Source organism: Cystoisospora suis (assembly GCF_002600585.1).
Source record: "Cystoisospora suis strain Wien I chromosome Unknown contig_2158, whole genome shotgun sequence".
Taxonomy (NCBI): Eukaryota; Apicomplexa; class Conoidasida; order Eucoccidiorida; family Sarcocystidae; genus Cystoisospora; species Cystoisospora suis.
The window spans coordinates 243-10057 of NW_027154957.1; the positions used below are offsets into that span (position 1 = coordinate 243).

General features: G+C 49.1%; 3 protein-coding genes across 3 annotated transcripts in view; 1 reads left to right on the forward strand and 2 right to left on the reverse strand.

Annotated features, from left to right (window-relative positions):
• Window positions 1-803: 803 nt before the first annotated feature.
• CSUI_004597 (uncharacterized protein) lies at window positions 804-1459 on the reverse strand. The gene has a single exon (XM_068064785.1). It carries the CDS (start codon window positions 1243-1245, stop codon window positions 1150-1152), a length of 96 nt encoding a protein of 31 aa, XP_067923237.1. The 5' UTR covers window positions 1246-1459; the 3' UTR covers window positions 804-1149.
• Window positions 1460-1678: 219 nt separating this feature from the next.
• Window positions 1679-5792, forward strand: CSUI_004598 (rhoptry kinase family protein rop28). Its single transcript, XM_068064786.1, has one exon. It carries the CDS (start codon window positions 1842-1844, stop codon window positions 4305-4307), a length of 2466 nt encoding a protein of 821 aa, XP_067923238.1. The 5' UTR covers window positions 1679-1841; the 3' UTR covers window positions 4308-5792.
• A 445-nt stretch (window positions 5793-6237) lies between these two features.
• The window catches only part of CSUI_004599 (dna ligase 1), a 3927-nt gene continuing 349 nt past the window's right edge, over window positions 6238-9815 (reverse strand). The window contains exons 2-4 of the mRNA XM_068064787.1: window positions 8721-8906; window positions 8005-8112; window positions 6238-7384 (exon numbers count right to left, since the gene is read on the reverse strand). Coding sequence (XP_067923239.1) covers window positions 7106-7384; window positions 8005-8112; window positions 8721-8906 — 573 coding nt within the window. The 3' untranslated portion in view covers window positions 6238-7105. The remainder of the gene's footprint in view (window positions 7385-8004; window positions 8113-8720; window positions 8907-9815) is intronic.

The following is a 9815-nucleotide window of genomic DNA, read 5'->3' on the forward strand; positions in this document are numbered from 1 at the left end:
AACCCTGTTGCCAGCACCTGAGAAACTACCGGTGAAATGGCATTAGCTTCTTCACTGATGTCGCAGCCGTATAGAACGCAACTCCGGAGCTGTCAGGGGTACGCTGGTACGGGGGTGGGCGAAACCGTAGTAGTTAGGGATAGCATCAGGAGCGCCGCTCTTGCCTCTCCCTTGTCTACTAAAACTCGCTAACCACACCAGCACGAAGAGTACGGAGAACTATGTGGCCTTTATTTTGAGCAGAAGTGCCTGGTAGAAGTTGAGGCAATCTTGCACGAGTGGCACACGGGATACTACCGAACCAACTGAACGGCACAGCGAGAAGACGACGCTACGGCAACCTAAATACCAGGGAGGCTGGAACGGGGACTCGTATGGGATCGCTGGCCCACCCAGACTGAAGTCTTGCTGCTCCCCAGGGCCCAAACTTGCACCGGACTAACCACCGGGCGAGAAGGCCCTGTGAACGGTGATGAGAAAACACGGAAACGGAAGACCAGGGAAGTGCAAGAGAACGTACAACAGTTTTCGTTTCGGATGGTCTGTACGAAAAACTAAACGACCTATTCTTACATGTTGGCACTTAGTTGTGTGTATGAATAAAGATATTTTGGGAGCTACCGGATTCTTGACGCGACTCGTTCTTCTTTCCTGATCGGTGTCTTCGATGAGAGAGATTGAGGTGCGGTTAGAACGACAACCGTGCGACGAGTGAAAAGCCCTGGTTCCCAATTTTCACAGGGCGCCAATAGCATTTGCGCAGACGCTACCTTGTTTTGATGTTCTTTCAGCGATGTGGGTATATTTCACGGAGGACGAATGAGAGAGCTGGTGCCCGAGATGAACTCAGGTGCCAGAGAATCATCTGCCCCTTTGACTTTCACGTGCACTACAGACGTTCGGCAGCCACGCCAATGTCGTAATGTGCCGTTCGTGACTGGTTTCAGTAGGAAGCGAGACAGAACGTTCCGCGAACGATTTCAGTATACCACGTCAGGCGGGCAGTCAGGCACCAGGGGTCGGTTCATGACAGACAGAATCAGGGGTCATCGGACGTGTTCCTTCGCTGCTGCTGCGGCACAAGGGAACACAGGGGCTACTTCGTCCAGTTCGGCTCATTCCACAAAATCAAGGAGAAGAGCTGCTGACTCAATGGTTCGGCTCATTCCACACAACGAACGGGGAGGGCTGCTGACAGCCGTGAAAGGCACGGCCGGTTCGCGAGGATAACAACCAAGGCGTCATATTGACGGGTGCCCCTTCGCCGTGGTTCCCGCCAACGGAAATCCTCTCCGCCAGGCGTCGCACATCACAGGCCTTTTCTTCGCATTGGTCGTTTGCAATATCACGGCGTGTGAAGGAAGTTCTGTGTTGGTGCCCTAGGCAACTTGAATTTGCTGCGAGCGGACAGCAGCTAGTCGGTAGCTAGCTACGCAGCGTCCCTGTTGGCTACCTGCGTTGTCACTTGCGGACGTGATGCAAGGTAACTAGACATTGCCGGAAGAGCTAGCGCGCTGTCTGGCCGCGTGAAGGGGTGTCCGCGGCGGAGGGGTGGTCCCTCAAAACGGTAGCGGTGGTATCTTGTCGTCCGACGCAGGCTGAGACACCGTCAACTGGAGAGTGCGGAGCTTGCATGTACGGACTGACGTAGCAGAAAGCTAGAGAGCATAGCTGAACCACGGGTGTCTAGCGAATGAAGACAAGGCGGACGTGAACATTTACTCTGTGTGTCTCCTGAAATTTACGTAGAGTTCCCCTTTCTCTCAAATACCAAAGAAGTCTTTTTCTTGTAAGCCTAACTCTCTCACCTGTTCGCTTCTCCTTTCATCATTCGCACAGCGATGTCTTCTGTAATAAGACTTCGCCCTCCTCGGTGGGCGTCACAGGGGGGGCTAGAAACTGTGACAAAACACGGTCTAGCGCTCTGCCCGGGGGCCGACGAGGGCAGTGCCATCAGGTCGCTGAAAAGAACCGTTTGTTTCTTCGTTTTCTCGGTTGTGTCATTAGCGAAGTGCGTCACGTGTGTTTCAGTGTCTGGCTCAGAGGATTACCGGCTCGGGAGTAGTCCCTTGTCTCACGTGACAAGGGATGCTCCTGTCCGGATGTCCAGCGCGATTCAAGATGATGACGATACTATGGTCGATGCGGTAATGCAGGTATCAGATTCACATCCGATGGCCACATCTTCCGTGTTTCTCCAAGATGCTCTTCAACGTGTACGCGGGCGGCTCCGATGGAAGAAGGATAAGGAACGAGAGCGAGCGAACTCGGCAGAGCCTGCCGAGCCTGAGAGAAAGAACGATATTGTCCACCAAGCCCGGCCAGTCATGCAGCAAAATCGTCATGGGTCCGAACCCGACCTAGTAGGACTCGGCCGAATAGAGCGTCGTCGAGGGCCCGCACCACCTACACCTCCGGGCCGTGTCCCTCCGATATATGCTCCAGTCCTTGGTATAGTAGACCCAGGCCGCCTCAAACCCCTGGCGCAGTACGGCCCTGGCCTAAAAGCTAGGGAGCATGTATTAGGTGGTGGGACCCCTTCTCCAAAAGCAACACCATTCATGCCAGGTCGACGTAAAGCCCCCTCACCCCCACCTCCTAGTCCGTCACCTCCTGCCTCTCCTCGCCTGCCTGTTAGTCGTCCCGTCACTCCTCCTCCTGCCCAGCAGCCCGTCAGTCGTCCGGCCGCCCCTCCTGCTGTAACACCTCGACGCGCGCTTGGTGAGGGCGAGTGGCCAACAATGGAAGATATTGAACCTGTGCCTGCTGAAGAGCTTCTCGAAGGAAAGAAGAGAGTCGGAGAGATTGTTAGGCAAATTCAAGCTGGACAATCTGGCGGGTCAAGCGCTTCCTTTGTTCAGGAACTATCTGCCAGACTGAACCGACCTGCAGTTCGCTCGACTCTTGAAGAGGAACTTGAAGAGAATGACGGGCGTAGTGGTAGTGATGTTTCCTCGGCTTCCTTATGGGACAAAGATGCGGTGAAGACGTGGGCGGTTGTGAAAAAAAGAAGAAATCCGAAGAGATTTGTGAGACCAGCTGATGTGCCTCCCGGTGTTCACGTGCTACGTTGGCTCGATGAGAAAGGTGTTGATCCTGGTTTCTATCGTGAACTTGTTCTTGGGCGCGAGGAGCAAGACGATGACACAGCGGCATCATTTGTGCAATCCGGACGAAGATGGACACCGAAGAAGGGCTTCCAGTTGGCTTTGCAGTTCTTCTGGCCGGAGGGAAAGCTCGCCGAGGCAGTAGACGAAACATCGAGGCCACATCGCTTCAGGATGCGTAATGCACTAGGAATGGGGTCCTTTGGTGCTGTCGTAAGGGTCGAGGATGTCACTGTCAGGGCGGACGATCCGAATAGGTTTGCGGCCGGGAAGTTCATGTACCAGTACGTCGATCCTAACACAGAAGGCAGCCAGTCTCTGGCAATGATGAAGCGAATGTTGAGAGACGAGCTCTCAATCCGTGACCAGATGCTGGCTGCGATGGAAGAAACTCCAGAACACAGAGGCAAACCTTTGATGGCGAAGTTAAGACACCTCATTCAGAGCGGTCTGGCAGCTCCGCAAATGACATATGAAGTCCGGAAGACAGAGATTGTCAAAGCTGTCCTTGGACCTATGTGGGATTCTTCAGCGAGCGAAACTGGCTCGCCTGCGAAGCAGTCGTTGCGATTCTTGACGACAATGCTTACCTATCCGCTTATAGGCCCGGATTTGAGTGAGCTACTCGAACACAGGATAGATAATGCCGTCAGGTCCTATGTAGTGTTCAAGCTTGTCAAGGTTCTTGCGAACTTTCAGAGTCTTGGCTTCGCTCACAATGACATCAAGCCTGCAAACATCCTTGCCAGAGCGGACGGCGATCTTTTTCTTGCTGATGTAGGTTTAGTCGTGAAGCTAGGCCAGACCTTCCCTTGTATGAACTGCACCGCCATCTACCTCGATCCACAAACAGCTGAGTGTGCCTTCAATGATGGGATGATGAAGGGCAGCGCGAAAAGAGATGCATGGGCTCTCGGAGCGACGCTCTTCAGTATCTTATGTGGAGACCATCTTCCCTACAACGCGGAACACCTTTGGAGAAGGGCATCAAAGCAGGTGTCGAGGGGAGAGAATGTTGTTATCCCTTTTCTCTCACTCGTCTCCCAAGTCACCAGGAGGAACTGGTCTCAGAACGGATGTCCGCGTAGTATCACTTCTCTCTGGTATATTCTGAAGCTGCTCCTTGACCCTGAAATAGAGACCCGGAAGACCGCTCTCGAGCTTTCACAGCATGCTTTCTTCAAGGTGTCAGGAGTTTGAGGATGATGGAATCGATTTTAATCTTATTCAGGCGGCCCATACGGTCGAGGATTGGTAAAGAAGTTCTCTATAGGAAGGATCCTCATCAAATCATCCATTTTCGTTTTCAGGAAAAATGTGAAGGGCAGAGATGCAGTCCCCTCCTTGGAAGGAGGGGATGTGTTGGGTCGATCAATTTGAATGTGTGGATCAGAAGGTGCACATCCATACATCATCATACATACACATGTCTTCAGGAATGCTTGTCTGTACATTCATACAGTTCGTTTTCTTTTTGACTTGAATATGGGCAGGGGCCGACTACTCGTAGTTCCCTTAGTAATTCGGAAAAGATGTGACTTGATGATTTGTGATGGTTTACTTACTAGTCGAGTCTTTCACTCATGCTGAGCTTACAGTGATGAGGTGGGGAAGGGCACACATATGGATACATACAGACATTTATATATTTCTCTCGACGGCTGCCGAAGGGAATGTTATTATACTTGACCCGAGGATTTCTATCCGGGTGCTGTATATTTGATGTCTTCTGTCCCGCGCGTTTCAGGTGTGGCCATCACTCCTGTCTGTTCCGAATCAAAAAAGAGTGTCGCTAGCCGTCCACTTCACATTTCCTGTGGTTCCATGTATCATCATCGCCATCATCCCCTCATCCTGTAACGTAGTCGTAGTAGAACGTCTCACCACAGCAGCCATACGGAGGGCAGTAAAGAGTTCTCTTGGCTGCTGCCATTATGCTTATATTGCCGTCTAGACGAGCAAACGCCTTCACTCTCATTCCACGTTCACACCACACCCCATTCCGAGTTTGTTCGTCTGTTACTCTTCTGCGAAGAGGGAGGAGGATGAAGGCAAACGACGCAGTGAGGCTCCTCAGTAAAGCGAAGTTTTTCTCGTCGCTTGTTACTGCTTCATTACTACTTTCCAGTTAAGGAGAGTACGCTTCTTCAATCTGAACTACCGATGATGAAAAGGTTTTTTCTTTCCTGTCTCTTTAGGGACAGTCAAGTTTCTTGGTTGAGCAAAAGGACGGGGGTACGGACGGAAATTTGTCTGACAGAACTGAGGTTGGCAGCCTGCTTTTATGCATCATGAGGTGGACAGCCTATCCCGTTTATCATTAAGAGCGGCTTGTGATCGGAAAAAAATCGTAGGGTGAAGGTTGATCTTTTGATACGGTGACGTACGTATAGAGCTATACATTTCTGGCGTCCCGAATAAAGGGGGATTGATGACGATGATGATGTACCGGTAGGCGTCTGGTGGGACGAATGTTCATCCACCCAAATCAAAAACTCAACGCCATTTGGGATATATGTGGTTTTCCTGTTGTGCCAGGAGGGAAGACCATCTGTCCACTCGGTGGGTGTACATAGGACAAGTGTTGACGACGAATGTCTTCGTTTTTTCCGTAGCAGGCAACCTCTCCTCACTTCAGACTCAGATTTGGAAGAGACGATCGGCCGTCCATCAGCGAGACTTGCACGCTACGGACGGGAAGAGTCAGACTGCTTTCCTCTCTCTATCTCGCAGGCCTCCTTCGTTTTCTTCGGGAAACGAGGAAAACAGACTTTCAGAGAGGAGAATGATAGGAATTTCTAGACATTCAATTAGGATCTTCTCGCCTCTCTCCATCTCTGATTTTTCAAAAAAGAGCTTTGCAGTTCGAAGCCGTATATAGAGAAGACACCGTGCGCCTATCCGAGGGTATGTAATTACGTATACATACATACACACATGTGGAGTAGTACCTCTATAGAATGAGAAACGCGACTTTCTATTCTTTCCTCTTGTTCGGCACATAGCTTCGTTCGAGGAGAGTCTATAGGACGATTGTCGGGGGGCCGACTGGTGGCTCACTGAGATTTTGAACGACTAGCAGTGATGGTGCACGCGTGCGTGCAGCCGGCTCGGCTCGCCATCTTCCTTGGTATGATGTGTATGGAAAAGGTATTGTAAGGAAAAGTGTACAAGTTCGCACGTGTCGGAAAATCTATACAAAGAGATACTACTCCTGTTGTGAAAAGGAGTTTGAGTAATTCACCCATGATGTCCCGTACGGGCCTGTGCACCGATACAGGACCCTCTCATCAACTACTCCTCCACTCACTGGTTCGGTCAATAAAAAGGGAAGGAGGAGGAACGGATCATCTCATCTGTCTTTCAAGCGTGAAGAGGATTCTTCTTGTTACCAGTTCACCAGATAGAAAACTCGTTGAGGTCCAGACAGCAAGATAGAGAAATAATATCTCTTCAGCCCTTGAGGCAATCTTTCTCTTCTCACCTTGCTTGGGGTCTTCTTCTTTTCAGATCTCCCTTGTTCTCTCTCTTGTTCTCGCCACTTCATTTATCTCCCATGAATGGCTGATGCGAGAGAAACAACAACTACAGGCTTCATTGCCATACACGTGTCTTACGAGATACCCACATTTACGTGCCGGCATAGGAGCACATAGAGAAGAACCTCTCGCTCCTATTCTTCTGTTTCGTGTATCAGTCTTGGTTATCATCATAATAGAGCATCCTCCCCTTCCTACTACTGATGGGCAACTGGAAACTATCTTCCATGCGTGCACATACATACTGATTGAGTATCGTATTCCTTTCATTCGACGGTCTCTCTTTCAGACCCCCCCGAGATGTTCTTCTACCACTCCTCAAGAAGAGAGGAAAAGATCACAAAGAGTGTATCATCTGTCAACAACGGAGCTTCGCGCTTCGGTCTATCTTTCGTTCGTTCCAGCCACGTATGAGCCTCGGGTGGCTCTGTCATAGTAGTGTAACTAACCCCCATGCGCCTAATCGCCCTCCTCTTCATCTTCCTCGTCTTGGTGTTGTTGCTGTTCCTCTTCCTCTGCTTCATTGCCTGACTCTATCATCTCATCTTCTTTGAGACTGAGAAGAGTTCTTTCCCCTTCACCGTTCTGCTTCTCAGCTATTCCTCTACTATGCTTAAGATCTTTCGCCTGTCGAAACTGGTTATCATACATCTCGACAATCTGTGTGCTTGTAGTCGCTTGCTCAGGATTCTTATCCTCCCGTACACGCAGAAACCGCGGAAATCGTAGCCCAATGCCCTGGAGAAACCACGTGAAAGAAAGTTTGAAACAGACATTCAGAAAGAAGGAAAAGCTTTTCTTTGATGTTCATACATAGAGGGCACAATCCCTTCTCTCTATAGCCTCTCTCTCTCGAGATGCCGAAGACGTAGAAAGAACGGCTAGCTGTGTGTCTGGTGACTCCTACTCGAGAAAATGAATGATAAGAATATTGCGCCAGGTAACTGACTGAAAGCCCGTAATGAGAATGATCATACACTGACGAAGATAGAAAGACGAAAGGGGCAAGAAGACAAAAGAACCAACGGAAAAGATGAAGAAGAAGAGTCTCGCCTCAATTTCCTGTGCGGATTCATAGAAACGAAAGGGGGTTCCAGATAGCATGCCGATGCTATAACCTGTTCATACATCCATACATAGGTTTCATACGTACGTATACATATGGAGATACATCCATACATACTTACATAGATATTCACACATATATTTACATTTATATTCAGTCATACATTCACACATAAATGTCTATCTATAGAAGTCGGTACACCAGACCCCTCAGTTTGTACGAACTGGAAAAAGAAAGAAAGAATTCGCCTGTACGTGGATCCACGTGTGGAAGATAACTCAACTAAGGTTACCTTGTCTGATGCTCGTTCTCCTAAGGCAGCTGTATGTACAGGGGAAATTGAAAGGTCAGCAGCGCGACATTCCCACACCTGGCTAGCTTCAAGCCAGACATCCGGTGTCTACAGAAAGACAAGGAAGACATAAAAGATAATCCAAAAGACCGTGTGATAACACGATAATGACCACAGACCCACCGCACTTCTTTCCTTTTTTCTTTCTAGACATGCCCCAGAGGACATTCCGAAAGTATGGATGAGAATAGCAAGGAGGCGAGAGGAGCCTAAGAGGAAAAAGAGTCCTTTGGCGTTGGTCTGTGGACGTGAGATCAAAGCACACTCCTATATACGCTTTCAAAAACCCAACAGTCTTCTCCATGAAAGAAAAGAGAAGAGAGAAGAAGTTCGTGATAAAGATACACGTGCCACCTCCTTGACTCACAATACAAGGCATCGATCGCAAACACAGAGGCAGAGGCCAGGCGGCTGAGAGCCTCTGCCGTAGTGCGACTCTGAGAAGTCCCGCCTACTGAGTAGAGTAGAAGTACACATGGGGGCCAGTACATATCGAACCTCCCTCTTGTAAGACGCATGGATCTCTCTACTGCCTTCTTCTTCTCCCCCCTCTCCATCCGAATAATGGGTCTCAGACTCCTCTTCCATACTCCATGCACGTGTGTATGAAAATGCATGAATATGTATGTATGCCTATATATAATGTATGAGCTGACCATTTTTTCGTCAACCTGGTAGTAGGGCTTCTTATGAGAGATGATTTGGTTACTGAGATTCTTGTAGTGCTGCTCTAACGCCTCCTCAGAAAAGCCTGTAGCAGCTTTACAGACAGTCTGGAACGTCTCATCCGTCGGATTATAGACAGCTAGTAGATAGGTTCCGAATGTTCCGCTTCGCTTCCCCTAACAAGTCCAAACAACGCAGCAATACCAGAATCCCCACCGAAGCATGCACACGAACAGCCGTTAACATACCACCCCACTACTCGTCAAAGAAACGAATGGTGAGTAGACACCCCGGAAAGCATGTCGTCGACTTGTTGTCCCCTCTCCTCCTCTGAACTTCTACATACGAGTCGCCAAAGGGGGGAAAGTAGCCATGAAGAAGATAGAGAAGATAATGAGAATAAAAACACAAAGAACGATCTCTTCAAAACGAAAAATAACAGCTTGAAACACATTCATGACACGCTTCATATAGGATGCCATCATGCTCTAAGGATGTACCTCCTTCTATAGGGAAATATACATATGATATACAAATCTGGATCTAGATAGCAGCTACAGAGACCGACGTATGATATACATATAGATCTAACTATAGAGGATTTACTCAATCTCTGCTCGCAGACGTAGAGGTGGTATGTAAGGAGGTGGGGCATATCTAGCCCATGTGAATGTGCAACCAAGTAGATGGTGAGAACGTGAAGAGCTCAGAAACCCAGCTGTCTGCTAGGGCTTATAATACTAGGAACCTCTTCTGAAAAGACACTTAGACCTTGTGGGAGAGAGAGTAAGTGGCATTCCTCCTCCGTACCATCACCTTCTTCTTTCTTCGACACTAGCACTACTGCCCTGTTACTCTCTGGCTTTCACAGACAAGGATCCTCACAACATCACGCTGATTGACGAGGACGGCAAGCCACGTTCTCTGCTCGGGTAAATTGACAGACTCTGTCCACATATGCTGTACCCTCGGGTTCATGCAGTATCTTACTTCCTTTTCCCTCTGGCTACTCATCCTTATAAAGTTAAGAAGAAACGTCTTCGAGGCATCATTACTTTCCAGAGAGAAAGAGAGAAGAGGGAAAG

What these genes read in the sequence shown, in the direction of transcription:
- CSUI_004598 (XM_068064786.1), top strand. Translation starts at nt 1,842, where the DNA reads ATGTCTTCTGTAATAAGACTTCGCCCTCCTCGGTGGGCGTCACAGGGG.
- CSUI_004597 (XM_068064785.1), bottom strand. Translation starts at nt 1,245, where the DNA reads ATGACGCCTTGGTTGTTATCCTCGCGAACCGGCCGTGCCTTTCACGGC.